This window comes from Mus caroli, chromosome 13 (assembly GCF_900094665.2).
Source record: "Mus caroli chromosome 13, CAROLI_EIJ_v1.1, whole genome shotgun sequence".
In the NCBI taxonomy this organism is placed as follows: domain Eukaryota; kingdom Metazoa; phylum Chordata; class Mammalia; order Rodentia; family Muridae; genus Mus; species Mus caroli.
This window is the reverse complement of record NC_034582.1, coordinates 8,301,451-8,318,622: the sequence shown is the minus strand read 5'-3', so window position 1 is coordinate 8,318,622 and position 17,172 is coordinate 8,301,451. Positions and strand designations below refer to the sequence as shown.

General features: G+C 40.7%; 1 protein-coding gene across 11 annotated transcripts in view; it reads left to right on the top strand.

The window, feature by feature from the left end:
• Positions 1–17,172, top strand: part of Ryr2 (ryanodine receptor 2) — a 562,694-nt gene that overhangs the window by 200,662 nt on the left and 344,860 nt on the right. For all 11 annotated transcript variants that reach the window (XM_029468301.1, XM_029468299.1, XM_029468302.1 and 8 more), the window contains exon 4: positions 10,055–10,075. In XM_029468301.1, coding sequence (XP_029324161.1) covers positions 10,055–10,075 — 21 coding nt within the window. The remainder of the gene's footprint in view (positions 1–10,054; positions 10,076–17,172) is intronic.

The window sequence follows — 17,172 nt, the reverse complement described above, 5'->3', positions numbered from 1 at the left end:
GAACATCCACTTCTGTGTTTGCTAGGCCCCGGCATAGTCTCACAAGAGACAGCTATATCTGGGTCCTTTCAGCAAAATCTTGCTAGTGTATGCAATAGTGTCAGGGTTTGGAAGCTGATTATGGGATGGATCCCTGCATATGGCAATCACTAGATGGTTCTTTATTTTCTGAAGGAAAAAAATATCACTTTGTTTAATAGACACAGAAATCCTCCTGCCTCAGACTCCTAGTTGCTAAGATTATAGGTGAGAGCCACTGCACGTGGTTCAGAGGTATGCTTAAAGTCACTTGAATTGTTCCACTTACTAAAATAGTTTATTTGATATGAAACTATAAGCACACTGCTCATTTCTAAATAGCTTTTTCTACTAATGAAAGAAACAGGGACACCCCAGTGGCTTAATTGTTGGTAGAGCTGTAAATGTGTTCAGTATTTTCTGTGAAAAATGAGTTGTAGAATGTGATATGTTAACAAATTTTAAATTTTATTCTCATAAAATTTTATCTCTTTGAGTCATGTACTCTGAGAACACTCAAAGGTGCATCAAAAGGCTACTAGCTGAATTCACTGGTAGATGAATTTTTAAAAATACGTTTTAAAAATATCAAAGCACCATAAATGAGTTTTTATGAGTACATGTATTGAGCCTAGAGGCACCAATTTCAGACAAGTAATTGCATAAAAAAATGATCTTGTACCTGTGCAAGAACAGAGGTGAAATTCAGGGAGTCTGATGCTGTGTCTTGTAGTGGCTAAATGCTAGGATTATACAGCAAACTCCGCAAGTTCAAACCCTGGCAGGCCACCGAGCAGGTCTCTATCCCATGGACTCTTTATTTATAGAGTGAGACAAAACAACAGCATCTCCCTCATGGAGTCATGAGAAGTCAGTCTGTGACAGGCACAAGACATGCCCCCTACAGGGGAGGCCTTCGGGTGTAGAGCTGTGCATCTTTGTCCATCTACCCTCCCCCAGAAGAAAGCGACTATGAACTATGGACTGAATATAATATATCATCTATGGACTGAATATAATATCATCTGCATCATTAAATCATTTCATTCAGCACTGCAAATATTCACAGGTTTCACCTTTGTCTCTTTTTTTAAATGTTTTAATTTTTTATTAGATATTTTATTAATTTACATTTCAAATGCTATCCTGAAAGTTTCCTATACCCTCCTCCTGCCCTGCTCCCCTACCCACGCACTCCCACTTCTTGGCCCTGGCATTCCCCTGTACTGGGGGATATAAAGTTTGCAAGACCAAGGGGTCTCTCTTCCCAATGATGGCCAACTAGATGCTACATATGCAGCTAGAAACATGAGCTCTGAGAGTACTGGTTAGTTCTTTTTTGGTTTTTCAAGACAGGGTTTCTCTGTGTAGTCCTGGCTGTCCTGGAACTTACTCTGTAGACCAGGCTGGCCTTGAACTCAGAAATTTGCCTGCCTCTGCCTCCCAAGTGCTAGGATTAAAGGCATGCACCACCATGCCTGGCTCACCTTTGTCTCTTGAAACAAATGACTACCACTGTCATGGGGTGGTTTAAAACATTTCTTATCATCTTACATTTCTAGAACTCCCATATTTATTAGTTCCTGTGAGCTGGAGCATAGATAAGCTTAATTAGGCGTGCTAGTTAAAGCTCTTGCTATCATCTAAAGGCATCAGGCAAAAGCACTGTAATGGAGGAAGGGTCTATTTGACTCAGTCTGCAGTACAGTCCACCATGGCAGGAAGGAGGGTAGGAGGTCAGGCTTATCCACAGTTGGGAGGCAAAGAATGATGACTGCTAGTGTTCAGCTCACTTTCTTACGCAGTCCAGGACTTCAGCCATGGGATGGTGACACTCACACAGGGAGAGTCTTCCCACTTCAATTTAATCTAGTTAAGATAACTGTCCCACCCCATTCATGGCCAAATGCTAATGAACATAGCCCTCTACAGTTGATCTTGGGGACTTGTTTCCTAGGTGATTCCAGATCTGCTCCAGCTGACAATTTACAGTGGCCATCACAGTCATTCAGTGTATTTATATGTGCTCCAAAATGCAAGGGGAAGCTCTGAATACCCAGCATGACCTCTTCCAGTCCACCCTCATATCTCTGAAATGCTTAATGGATTCATGCTTTATGTAGTTGCCAGTATGATGTCACTGCCTCTTTATATGAGAAGTTTCTATTGCCAAGTGTCTACTATAACTTCCACTATCTTGAAGGGCTGGGTTCTGTTTATATCTGTTTTCTGGAACCTCCTTCTTAAGTAAAACTAAAGACAACCATTTTAGGGTGGAGCCCAGGATACAAGTAACTTGAAATGTTCCTGAGAGATGGTTCATTCCCTGTTGTGTCTAAAAGCCCATGTGTGTGAACATAGCTTTCCCTTTCCACACAGAATGGAACTATAATTTAAAAAATGGGAGTATAATTTCCCCCAGCTGCACACATTTGCTGAACCCTGCCTGTTTTCTTGTGTATAGAATATGGACGTCTGTGGTTGAAATGTGCATCTTTTATTTGTAGACATTGTTTTCTTTATATTCAGGAGGAATGGCTACATGAGTCTGCATTTGACTGTAGTTCATAGACTCCTGCATCAAACTCAATAAGGAGGTCAACTTAATCAGTGCGTAATTTAATCACAGTGGCAGAGTTATAGGCTGTTTTAGATTAGGAATCTTGAATGTATAGCTTATATGATTTGATTAGAATCATTCAATTTATATATTTTCTCAGATTTCTTGTGTGATTACAATATAATTATATTTATTTATTTATTATTATATGTAAATATATATCTAAATATAACACGTCATAGCAAATGAATAGTAGGATTAATTCATGTGAATTACTGGTCTATTAGTTACTTTTATGCTGCTGTGATAATAAAACACTGTGGCCAAAGATTCCTTAAGAAAGAGAGAGTTTATTACTTGCCAGGATTTTTTTTTAGACTAGTACTGAGTGGGTAGGTTGGTTGTCAGTGTCTTTTAAGTTCCTTGATTTATTTGATATCTACTACTTAGTTCTTACTGAGACTGGTGGGAATTCTTTAGAAGAACTTACAGGAACATGATAACTAAAGTTAGAGGTTTATCTTAAATGTGTTTTCTAGACGGTTACATAGGGGTATGATAGGGGGCATTTCTTATTCCCATAAGCCCATATAGCTGTGTGGAGCCTGGTGCACACATCTGAAGTCCCCACGTGCTTCATGCACATGACCTCATCTCTTGGGGTACCTGAGGGTCTCGATTCTTGCTGCACATCCCATGAGTACTCTTCTGAATGTTAACTCTGAATTCATAAGCCATCTTCTGGTCTATGGCAGATCTGCCCTTCTTGGCATGTGTAAAGGAAGAGGGCTGGAGTTACTTGAAATCTGCTGTTCACCTCTGCACACACCAGTTTTTCACAGTTTACAGAGCGGGAGATTAAGGATGGGTTTTTTCATGATGTCTAGGGGTCTTCACAATTGACCTGAACTTTCCTTAAGGTTAATATGGAGGATCTGTCTCCTGATAGTTAAGTAATTGACCTGTCTATGGCTGATGATTCTCGTCCTTTGTGGTGGTTCTTTTAAGACACATTAAATTCCTACACAGTCCCAGGCTGGAGACTCAAAGTTAAGCCTTGCCACACAAGTATGTCTATTATTATCCCTCAAATAACAATGACTGTGCACTATAGAAGTGTATCACCATCCAGTGAGATCCATGCTAAGTGGCTGCATTTTCCCCTCCACACATCATTCATGTTCTTTTAGTTTTTTTTTTAAATTGTCTCAAATGAGATTCTTTGTAGCATTAAATTGTGCTTAGTAATTCTGATAAACTGCCCACTCAGCAGGTAGCTACCTGTTATTAACTTAGGGACCTGCCATTTGAATTTGTTAGCATGAAAGCTTATGCAAGAGCCACTTTGACATACTCTTTGCTTCATAAAAGGAACTGTTGGCAATTTGGAGCTTAAAATGTACACAGTTTTAACAAATTCAGGAATCATTTAAGTAACAATAAAGTCCCGATCCTGCTTCTACAAGAGGAATAATTGAGGAGATCTCGGTGTTCTGTTGCCTGCTTTAAACTTTAAGGGGGGTGTGAAGGAATGAGTTGCTGAATACAAATTATAAGTTCTTTTTGCTAAACTAGGTCAAATGTGAGGGTCCAGGACTTTTGAGGTGACTAGTCATGACTGACAGATCTGGCAAAATGGAAGCATTGTGAGTCATTTAATACAAAGCAGAGTAAAAAGGAAAATTGGGCTAATGTATATAATTCAGAAAATTACTGGACTTGCTTTTGTGACTTCATTTGATTAATTAAATTTATGGTAAATTTTTTTTTTCTCAAACTGACAGCAGAAAGAATTTTGCAGTCTCATGCAGTTTAAAAATATACACCACAGCCATTATTTTCAGGGACAGATATGGCTTTAGCATTTATAATATCTCTAATAAGAATGCTGTGTCCGTGTGTCCTCATTTACTGCTCTGCATTTTCCATTTTGAAATTACTTGGCTTGTTCCTGGAAACACTTCAGAGGCCTTGGTTTGAGGTTTAAAGACTCTGTAATTCTGTCATTTGAAAGTATGTATTAAGAAGCTCAAGATGGCTCAGTATTTGAAAGTATGTATCGAGATGGTTCAGCAGTTAAGAGTACTAGCTGCCCTTGGGGAGAATCTAGATTTGGTTCCTAGAACCTACACCATGGCTAATAGCTATCTGTAACTCCAGTTTCTGAGGACCCATCCCCCACCTTTGATATATGTGGGTATAGAGCATATATGTGGTACACTGACATACATGCAGGCAAAATGTCCATATATTTAAAAGTAAAAAGACCTTTTTAAAAAAGAAAATACATACTGGTATAGGAAGGAAGTGGTCTTCCAGAGGACTGTGGCTCAGTTCCCACCATCTATACCGTGTGGTTCGTAACTACCTGTGACTCCAGCTGCAGATCTGACTCACTCCTTTGACCTTGCTGGGCATCTGAACTCTCAAGCACAGACCCACCCCACACATATTTATTTGAACATGATGAGGTCAAAAGGAGAATTTAAAGACTCCTTAGTGGCTGTTGTGTCCAGTAGTTAAGGAAAGCCTGCTGGGAAGCCTGCTATTGTGCCTTAGACAGAAGATCTGCAGTAAGAATTAGAATCTTTCCTTTTAGGGGAAAATCTCCCTGTTGAACTTGAACCGCGTTAAGTATTAACATTCTAACATAACTGTGTGGATTTCTTTTAATTCTGTGTTGATTGGCAGTTTGACCATTTAACAAATCTTTGGTGTCACAGAGTCCACATATAATACATAGCAAGTTTTGCAGGGAGAGAAACTTACAGACCCAAGCAATGTTTGTTTTACATTGTTTCTCATCTGAGTCAAACTCTGCAGGGAACATTTGGACAGGAAAAAAAAAAATCAGTAATTTTGTTTCCAGAGAGCAACTGACCAGTATTGTAACTTTAGGAATAAAAATTTCAAAGGTCTTAAATTAGGAACACTTAAAGATGACTAATTTAGAATTTGTTAACTCTAATAAGAGGTGTTGTTATATAACAAATATGTTTCAGAGACAATGAAAGCTTTCAAGGTAGCTAGGATATGGAGCCAGAATCCTAGCCAAAAGAAGTATTTTGGGGTATGCCTGAGGTTTAAAATATATGTGCTATGGCTTACAAGTTAAGAGCAGCGGCCACTCCTGTAGAGGACCTGGGTTTAGTTCCCAGTATTGGTGTAGCAGCATACAGTGGAGATCTGATACAGACACCTGCATGTATGTGGTACACATTAACTCACACATGAACACATGTACACATAAATAAAAATAGTAAATATATACCTGCTGTTGAAATGAATAGTAAGATAACACAAAAAGTGGGAAGACAAACAACTGCTTTCTCTGGAACATGCTGAAGTTGCTCATTTGTACTAGAATGTTAGATACCATCAAGGCCCAGGTAGCCTTTAGCATGGAGAAGACTGGTGTGAAGTCAAAATATTTGATTAACATAAAAGAGAAGAATGAAGAGAAAAGACTTAAGAACATAGTAGGATTTAATCTGTTCTGAATTTAGATTATGGCGATAGCTTTCTGCTCTTTAAATATTGCAAAAAGCATTTGTTAATTGTGTGCTTTCATAGACAAAATTATGAAATGTAAATTGTTTCAATTCCCTTTCTTCCCCTCCCCTCCCCTCCCTCCCTTTCCCTTCTCTTTCTCTCCCTCCCCTTCCCTTCTCTCTTTGGTGTAGTTGCTGGGGGGGGGGGGAGGAATGGGTGGGGTGGATAGAGGATCAGGCTAAGAACTGTGCACACAACAGGCAGGCGCTCTGCCACTGAGACGTAGCCCCAACTCTGTAAGTTACATTTTGGTAACAACTTAACAAGACCAGGATACCAACAGGATACAAATAAAAGGATAAATATAATGTAGCAATAAAGCTAAATGTAAGTGAATAGAATATTCAGATTAAAATTCATATAGGGCTAAGGAGGCTGAACATGCTGGAGGCCCCAGTGCCTCTTTTTCTGTTGCTTGATTGACAAACACATGCTGTGGACCACATGAAATTACAGGAAAAATAAAAACAGTAGTCTGACAATGTGTGTGAATGGCTGGAGTAGCGATGTTACTGACTGAGGAGTAACAGGGCAGGAAACAGTATGGAAATAAAAATGGAAGTGTCTTTACAAGGTCACAGCCGATTTGTAAGACAAATACAATGATCATACATTTATATGACTGGTGATAGAGCTTATACACTTAGTGAGACAAGACACGCACAGTGATAAGGAAAACCTAAGCCAATCAACCATTGGTGTAAGACTACAACTGTCATAGCAACTGCTACTGTACATCTGGAGGGCAGTGGACAGGATGTAGAAGATGTGCAGGCGGCAGCTCCCCAGACTCTCTTCCCAGTAACCTTTTACACTTTGCACGGAGAGGGCCTGTCAGTGTCGTGACTTTCTGTACTTTGTAAATGCCACTGGCTTCCGGATTCTTTAGTGCTCCCCCTTCTCTTGAGAAGGGGGTGTTTGACTGGAGGAATAACTGCACAACACCATCTCAAGGAAAATGACATAGAGAGTTCCAAGAAGCAGTAGCAACAAACTGTGTAAGGTCATGTGATTTCTGGCTTTTGTGAATCTGCTCATAATTAAAACATAAACCCAAAATAAAGACAGTATAAGAACTATCTGGTGATTTTCTTTTGATGATACAATTTCAGCTTGAGTTATTTTATATTTTGGCTGCGTCTTATGCTAAGTCAAGCTGACATTTAAATGAACATTTCTTCTAAGAGAATTTTGTTTTGTTTTTAAAATGAGGTTGCTCTTTTTATTAATGATCATATGATAAAACACCTAGTATAATCTGCTACAAATATTATAGTATTTTCTCTAGCATGATAGAATTAAGGTATTTCTTTAAACTTCCACATAATCAGAGCTACAGATATAGCCTAGTATACACAAGGCCCTGGATTCTACTTCATTCCTGAATAAACTAACCAGGCCAGGCTGTAATCCTAGCATGTGGGAAGTAGGGTAGGACGATTAGAAATCCAAGGTCACTCTCAGCCACACAGGAAGTTAAAGCCTGAGCTACATGAAATCTTGTCTTAAAAAAAGAAAACAAACAAACAAAAAATGACAACCCCCAGTCATATAATAAATTCTTAGAAAAATGTCCATTTTTTCTCCTATGTTTTTATGAATTTGGTGGTTACTTAGATTCTAAAACTGATCAGGTTTTTTGGAGATTTTTCTTTTGTGTATGTGAATTTCTTGATTACTCCCATGGAAATTGTTTTTTTTTTTTTTTCTCTCCTCACTATTTGCTGGAATTGCAAAAAGTGACTAATGCTGACTTTGACAAGAGCTGTGTCATGACATCATTCTGCCTGGCTTGTGTGTTATTATAGTGGTCCTTGTCTTGTGTGTCTAGCTGACTGTTCACTGCCTAGCTCTCGCTGTTGCTAAGTGTCTGTCTCTGAGTATTTGGAGAGAGGCTGGGTCATGTCGTTCTCAACAACTCCCGATGTATAATTATTAAAACTCCTGTAGTCACAGTTAACTACGACTTGATGACTTGATCCCCAAGTCTGTCTTCTGATAAATCTTACAGTGTTTATTTTTGCTCTTGTATATACAAGCCTATGTGCTATGTGACTGTCTAGCATTGAAATGTAAACATGATGGTATCATGTATTTTGATAATTATTTATAGTATTAAAATTTTCCTGGTAAATATGAAAAAGAAATAACTGTTTAAATTCTTTTTCTTGTAAGACTACACATATAAGATTGGTCCATTTGGAGGCAGGATAGTATGTGACAGCTGAATTACAATTTTCTTTCATTTTACCTTGCAAAGAATTGGGTTTCACTATGACAGCTTTCTTTTTTCTTTTTGTTTCCTTTTCAGAAAGTGACTTCTCTTTTTAATACACACACAGAGACACACACAGACACACACACACACAGAGATATATATATATAGTTTGCATGCACATCTGCACACCTGAAGACCCCAGACTGTTGTGAGTTACCATGTGGGTGCTGGGACTTGAACTCAGGACCTTCAGAAGAGCAGTGTACACTTCCTTAGAGTGTAAGCGAGTTACCTTAGAGCAGATGCCTCTGGAAACTAAACATCCCTCAGACAGTCAGGATGCTCTGTGCTAAAAGATCATTGGCATTTCGTAAGGGCTTTATGTAGGTTGATTTTTCTTTCCATTTACTGTTTGTTTATTTGTAGACACGGTTTCATTATGTAGCTCTGGCTGGCCTGGAATTCACTGTGTAGACCAGATTGACCTCAAACTCACTGAGATTGGCTGCCTTTATCTCCTGAGTACTGGGATTAAAGGACTGTGCCACCATGCTCAGTGTCAACAACATTTTATAACATTTGACAAATGTTGCTTATAAGAGGTGAGGATACTGAGCAGGGCGTGGTGACGCATGCCTTTAATCCCAGCACTCGGGAGGCAGAGGCAGGCAGATTTCTGAGTTCGAGGCCAGCCAGGTCTACAAAGTGAGTTCCAGGACAGCCAGGGCTATACAGAGAAACCCTGTCTCAGAAAAACAAAACAAACAAACAAAAAAACCAAAACAAAACAAAACAAAAAAGAGGTGGAGATACTTAGCCACACCCTGGATTTCTCCTTAAATGGCTTTAGCACTTTATCTGATTGATAAAATTTTCTAAGGAAAACTCTAAGGAAAAATTGAGAACTAAAGTAATTTATGCATGAGTCGGTAGTAAACATCGTTTTTCACAGGACACAAATCACACATTCTATCCCTGGGGCAGTGGTGGGGATTTAACTTTAGAACTGAGTGTGTCCCTTCAGAGTGGAGTCCAAGAGTATTCTAAAAGGCATTCTTCTTGACATGTGATTTTGAATTTTTGTTTTTACACTGAGGGTATAATATCAATGTCACCTACCTTATTTCTTTAAAGAGTCACACTATGATTAGAACACCAGCATTTCACTAATAAAAATAATTTAAATCACTCTGAGTGTCATTGCAGAATTACTTGACAAAGTATGTTTTTTTTTTTTTTCCATTATGGAATTTTATGTTATGCTCAAAAGAATGAGGTAAGAGGAATTTTGCTTTTACTGTTGTACGGGAAGTTAGCATGAAGCACTGTGTGTCCCGGTGGTCATTTCTCTTTACAATTAAGTGGAGCTTGGTGGGAGGGGTTCTTAACATCGGACTGTGGCAGCCGGTGCTTGGGAATCCATCGCAGCTCAGCTCGCCCTCCAGCTCACTGGGCTGTCTTCTGGACCTCCTTCCTGATTAGCAGAATACCCGTGGGGCTGCTTCATTAACTGAGATTGCTCTTGTGCACTGAGGTGAACTGCTGGTAATGAAAAGTTGGAACACTGTTGTGTGTTCTTTAAAACGGAAGTGGTTTTCGGGTCTGGGGTCACGTTTAGTTGACTTAGGCAGCCATCGGAAACATTGTTAGGAGCTTCTGTTTTGTTTTGTTTTTTAAATTTTTTTTCCGGCTTTTTCTTTTCACAGCAGGTGGATGTGGAAAAATGGGTATGTGTTCCCCTGCATTTACAAAGGACTTTTGTGGCTGAAAAGCGCATGCTCGCAGCTGCCTCTGAGCTTTTTAATTTTGCTTCCTAGCATAGCTTCCTTTAGTGTTTGAACTAACTGCTCGGCTACAATGAATACATTTCACAGGTCACCAGTTAGCACCTTTTGTGTCTCTGAATTATCATCACCATCAACAGGCTCCTTCAAAGGACTCTCCACTCCCAAACCAGATTGTTTTTACATAATTGGCCTTAATTATACAAATGTCAGTGTGCCTCTGGCCACAGGAAGGCTTTTGTTTCCAATATTCAATATGTCCTGTTAAACAGAAGTGAATGTTCCATCTCAAAAACGCTGCAGTGCAGGTTCAGTGTTCTTCCACGTTTTGTAGAGAAAACTGCAAGGCTTTTCCTGTATCGGTGCAAACTTGAAAAATGAAGAGGAAAAGTGAATGGCTTTACCCTACAGAAGGGTAGTTACAGATGTCTGGAGACAGTCTGAGGCCAGCATTGTCAGCGACTTATGTTATGGTACAATGGCATTGGTACTTACTGTTTCTTTATCCGTTAGGAAAAATTGGTAAGGAAAGAAAAGAGAGACAGGGAAATGAGGTGTGGGTGAGTGGGAAGAGAAAAAGAAGAGCAGGGATCAGCTTAGATCCATTTAGCAAAGGATCCAGGTCCCTTCTGTTAATACTCCAAGGTCTGAGGGTAGATCTTTAATGGCAGGGTTGATACCCCCACTCAGTTTGTTCCCCCAGTACAAAGCGGTGACACCTTTCCTTACTGTGTTGCTTTGACTTGCTTTTAACTTCATAGGAGTGGTCTCTGGAGACAGACTAACGTTACTACTCCATTTTGCCATGGACATCCATCCTTATTTTGGGCCTGGTTTTCTTCATCTTTATCTTGAGGGCCAGCTCTTTCCAGCCTAATGTTGGGGCTGTTTCTTTTTTCTTTTTTTTTTTTTAAAGATTTATTTATTTATTATATGTAAGTACACTGTAGCTGTCCTCAGAAACTCCAGAAGAGGGCGCCAGATCTCGTTACGGATGGTTGTGAGCCACCATGTGGTTGCTGGGATTTGAACTCTGGACCTCTGGAAGAGCAGTCGGGTGCTCTTACCCACTGAGCCATCTCACCAGCCCGGGGCTGTTTCTTTTAGTACAGTGTTTGGTGTTTCCTCACCTCACCCACACTGCCCCAGGGGCCTTTCAAAGTGATCCCCGAAAACTGCATGTCCATGTGGATGGTCCCAGTTTCTTCCTCCCTTGGTTCCTCTTGCAGCCACTTACATCTGAGAAATTTCTAATGATGAAACTTAACATTTCCATGTTGATGACATCTACACTGCTCTTTGAGAACATCCATATTATGTATATAGTACTAGGAAAATTTAAAACTTCCATATCTTAAACTACTGCTGACTTGCCGGGCTATCCTTTTTGAAACAGGGTTTCTCTGTGTAGTCCTGGCTGTCCTGGAACTCACTTTGTAGACCAGGCTTGGCCTCGAACTCAGAAATCTGCCTGCCTCTGCCTCCTGAGTGCTGGGATTAAAGGTGTGCACCACCACACCTGGCTTTTTTTTTCTTCCCCAAAATCTAAAATTGTATGGATACTTTCCTCTGTGACAAATTCTGACCCATGCTCAAACTTTTCCTGGTGGGGAATAGACTCTTTCCAAGCACAGCTATGACACCTCCTTGATTAATCTCTGTCTTAGTCAGGATTTCTATTCCTGCACAAAACATCATGACCAAGAAGCAAGTTGGGGAGGAAAGGGTTTATTCAGCTTACAATTCCATACTGCTGTTTATCACCAAAGGAAGTCAGGACTGGAACTCAAGTAGGTCAGGAAACAGGAGCTGATGCAGAGGTCATGGAGGGATGTTCCTTACTGGCTTGCTCAGCTTGCTTTCTTAAAGAGCCCAGGACTACCAATCCAGGGATGGCACCACCCACAATGGGCCCTCCCACCCTTGATCACTAATTGAGAAAATGCTTTACAGCTGGATCTCATGGAGGCATTTCCTCAAGAGAGGCTCTTTTCTCTGATAACTGATAACTCCAGCTTGTGTCGACTTGCCACACAAAACCAGCCAGTACTCTACTCCCAGCCAGTCCCTACTCCCTCAATATCAACATGTTCAACATTTCTCTTTCTCTGTGTATCTGTACCCTTCATTTCCACTGCAGCATTTCTGTGCTGTGTCTAGACTGATACTTTCTTCAGTATCCACTCAAGACACTCTTAATTCTTTCAAAAGTCAACTATGTAAAATAGAGAGAGAGAGAGAGAGAGAGAGAGAGAGAGAGTTGCCTGCTCCCTGCTGCTTGAAAGCCTTTGCAACCATTGGTCTTTGTGCTCAGTTGCTTTCAATCCACTCCCCTGATCACACTTACCTTCATTATCCATGATGACTTCTCATCTTAATGTTGACTTTCTGGTGTGACTTTTATGTTAGAAATTGCTTACTAGTTCTGAGGAGGTCGTGGAAACACCACTGAACTGAACGTTGTAAGGCTTTGTGTGCCTGCTGGCTAGTTATGTGGTCTCTTTTTATTCCCGAGTGTTAGCACGCTGTCGAGAGTTACACACATTCTTACTGAAATGTGCACTCATTGAGAAGCAGCCTCGGCAGGGTCTGTGTTGTTCAGACTGTGATGGTCCCTTTTGGTGACCTCTTTCTGTATAATTCAGATCTCACCCACTTGTCATTTGAACTTTGAGATTCTACTGTGACAGATATACTGTCATAGAAGGGCAGTTGGAAATAACTCCCTGGTGTTGTGTGACTCTGTTCTGGGGAGAAGGGAACACATGTCCATTCACCTCTGGTCTCTACCAGAATTGATGACAGAATGAAGAGAGGATTCTATCAAAGTCCAGCTTGGTCAGCCAGGGAGCTTCATTGGATTGCTTAGAAGAGCAGAAATGACTCAAAGATATATCACCAAAACTCACCCAGCATGGATGACATAGATGACAGCTTTAGAAAAGCTGGAAACCCAGAGGAGGGAGCTCTGCAGGTTAGAAAGAGCCTCTTCCAGACAGCTCAAATGACCTCAGAATGAGTCTCAGCAACCCTTACTATTTATACATGTTTTGGGAGGGAGAGACCTAGAGAATCTGCTCAGTTTCAGGAACTTCCTGAAGGCTTTGAGTTGTTTACTTCCTGAGTTTTACAAGTTTCTCTGAAGGACAAAATGTTTCACCCCCCCTTTAGAAAACTCTGCCTTTTAATCAGCTTCACCTGCAGGATGGGGTGTTTTATCTTGGAAATAATTGGTATACACAGAAGCTAGGATCTGCTCACATTGCTCTGTGGGTGCATTCTTCTATGCCCCTTGTTTCCAACTACTATAGCCTTACTCATAGTCACAGATGTAGTGTGCCATGATCATTTCTATCACACTAGTCTCATCATGGCAGTCATCATGATGCCCTACTGGGACAAACCTCTGGCTCTTTGAAGTTTTGCTTAGTTAGGGATCCCAGGTCACTCTGGCTACATCCCTGAGGCAATGGGTATGAGAAGTAACCTCTACTGTGCCCTGCCAGGTTTTCATGATCCTGTTCTGTATCCTTTCCATGTGTGCTGGAAAGAGAAGAACTCAAGGCTGGCTGAAAGGCTTCTGATTCCAGAGTCCTTTCATTTTTCAGGGCCTTGCTGGGCATCTTTGGGGAGCTTCCATCATGGATGTTGATTCTCCTGCTACATTCTCATGGATCTACTCTGTCTGGTCTGGTGTGTCCAGGACAATCTTACACTAGATCTGCCCACGCTGCCCAAGATATTTGTGGGCAGTGCAGTCTGTTCGCAGATGCTATGCCTTAGGAACTATATGGATCCTTTCAGCCTTTGGTCTTCATGAATCACTAGTCTACTGCGTTCCAGCTCCTGGGGACAAGAGTGAACCTGATACTACCTGAGTTGTGGTGAGGGCACTGTGATGCTCCTGAAGGGAAGCAAGACTCCCAGCCTAATCCCTCTTTATCTAAGGCGCCGTCTTCTTGGCCTGTTGCCTGCTGACATCCTGCTGAGTCGATGGTCTGCTGATGGAAGCAGGTGGACTGTCACCATGCTCCTACAGCACCTGGCTAGGGGGTGGTCAGCAGTGGGATGGGTGCCATTGCTCTTTTCTTTCATGGGTTCCCCATCTTCATATGTATACACTGGCTTGCATGCCATGTCTTCAGCAGTCCAGATAAAGCTCTTAGGAACCTTATAAATCATAAACATATTCATATACACATTATATATATATATATATATATATATATATATATATATATCATAGGAAATTAAAATGATGCCTCTGGATTTTCTTGTACTATGAACCTGAATAGCTTCCTCAAGGTTCAAGCTCCTCTTCCTTGCCCCTCTCCTTTCTTCCATGGAACTTGTTCCTTTCCTCCCTTTCCCTCTGTTCTTCACTCCTCCCTTTTGTCTTCCCTCCCCCTCTCCTCTTCTCTTTCCTTTTCCTTCCCCTCTCTGATCTGTCTGTCCTTTGTGCTCTTGTCTTTTCCCCTCTTCTTCCTTTTCCCCTTTTTCCTTCCTCTCTCCTTCCCTCCCTCCCTCTCTCCTCTTCCTCCATCTTTTTCTTCACTCTTACACCCTTCCCTCTCTATTTGCTTCCCTTTCTTTTCCCTTTCTCCTTCTCTCTCCTTTATTCCCCTCTTTTTCCTTCCCACTGTCCATTTCTCATTTTCCTTCTCTTTCTCATTTCTTTCCCTCACTCTCTTCTTATTCCCTCTTCCCTTCTCTTGCTCCCTTTCCGATCCTTCATCTTCCTACTCTTCTCCTCCCTATCTCCCTTTCTTTCATGCCCTTGCCTCTCCTCTTCACCTCTGTTCTCTGTCCACTTCCTCATCCCTTTATTTCTCTTTCCTTTTCTGTTTCTGTCATTCCTTGACTTCCTTCTTATCTTTCTTTCCTTCATCCTTTTCTCCCCCATTTCTCCCCTCAGTCTTCAACTTCTCCCCTTTCTTTTTGGAGCATCTTTGCACTTGTTTAAGCATACATCCATTGAGTTATACAATATAACCCTTCACATGTTATAAAGAGAATGTTATTTCTGAGTCTTGGTATATAGAATATTTAACTATTAATTTCTCCTACCCTATCCTGCCCTGCCCTTTTCCTAACCTTGGTGTTGACTTCTGTGTTAGGGTTTTACTGCTGTGAATAGACACCATGACCAAGGCAAGTCTTATAAAGGAAAACATTTAACTGGGGTGGCTTACAGGTTCAGAGATTCAGACCATTATCATCAAGGGAGGAGCAGGGCAACATCCAGGCAGGTGTGGTACAGAAGGAGCTGAGAGTTCTACATCTTCATCTGAAGGCGGCTAGTGGAAGACTGACTTCCAGGCAGCTAGGGTGAGGGTCTTAAGCCCACACCCACAGTGATGCACCTACTCCAACAAGGCCACACTGCCAAATAGTGCCACTTCCTGGACCAAGCATATTCAGACCATGACAGTTTCCAACATGAAAGCCAAGGATTTCAGGTTGTGGGAGGGGATAAGAAGAGAATAAACTACACCAAAATTGTCACATATGATATATAATATTTGTAGGTCAAGTGACTCCTTCTATCTAACTTTTTAAAATGTACATTGCTATACATATTAAAATATAAAGTCACTTAAAATGTTTCCTAACTTCATAACACAAATCGTCCCAGACTCAGCTATCATATGGGGGTATGTGAAAAACCTTATCAAGGTTCACTCATGCTCAAGATACATAAAGCATCCCATCTCCTGAGGTAGGTGATTATTGGTTTGTCAGTGGCAATCTTGGTATACAGCTTAGACTTCATATGTCTTCAGTTGTTTTGACCCATATATCTTACATAAAGATAACTGTAGCATTTTATATCAAGAAAAATTCTCTTCCGAGACCAGCTGGGGAAGGAAGGAAGCTGTGGGTAGCTATTGACTTCTTAGTTCAGGTATTCCTGAGCACTCTAATGTATGCGTGTGTCTCTGAGACAGAATGCCAGGTCTTACTATCATTTATCAGCACCATTTATTTCCTTCCGAAGCAGAACTGGGCAATTATGAAAACATATTTCTGTCAATTCTGTTTCAGCCAAAGCAAAAACAGACCATTTAAATGCTGTCTATACCGAGTTACTGATAGGTTGGAAATGACAATAGTTGACACATATCTGCTCCAAAGTATGCTGCATTCTTTTAAAGCATACCCACACATGTATGCTCAGCCAGATGCCAATAATTGACACAGAGTGCTGGCAACGTGATTGACACAGAAGTGTGTCTGTGGGAGGTGTCCTGTGTATAACTGTTCTTTATGGGTTGAACTCTAAACCCTGTTTTGATACTCCCTAGAGCATGTAATTACCTGCCCTTCTTATCATGAAGTATTAGATATTTTCAGTAGGGAAGCCTTAGAAAGTCAACAAAGCATATGAAATATGTTCATCATAAGAGCAGAGGTTGACATTTCCCACAAATACTACATCTATAGATTATTATTCTGTGATATATAATGGGTACACTTTGAGCTTGGGATTATCCGTGTTAGATGATGTTTATACTCTAAAACACATTATAAGCATCATTAATTAAATACAGCCACTGACACACCCAAATCTTTGATGGTGAAGAAACTTCTTTTTCTCAACACAGTGAAGCTGCTTCACTCACAGGGAAGAGAGGGGAGGTGGGAGATGGAACATTATGGCAAATCCTTACATCTTATCACAAGCGGAGAGACAGGATGTCATTAAGGTCTGACTTTGAGCATCTTCTGGGTGGAACAGGGTGTTTTAGATTCTCCCCGAGGAACCCATACAGAGCTTCTCCCAATCCTGCACCTCCCTCAGTCTTACACCCAGATCCTTTGAATAATAAGATTCCTTAGTGCATGGTCCTTGGTTGCCAACTCTCTGTCTAGACACTTTTTGGGGGCATCTTCCAGTAAAAATGTACATAAAGATTATAAAAGAGAGTCTTAGATATAAGTAATAATTTAAAAATAATTGTTTCATTCATTCATTAATCCATCCATTCATTCATAGTATGTGTGTGTGTGTGTGTGTGTGTGTGTGTGTGTGTGTGTGT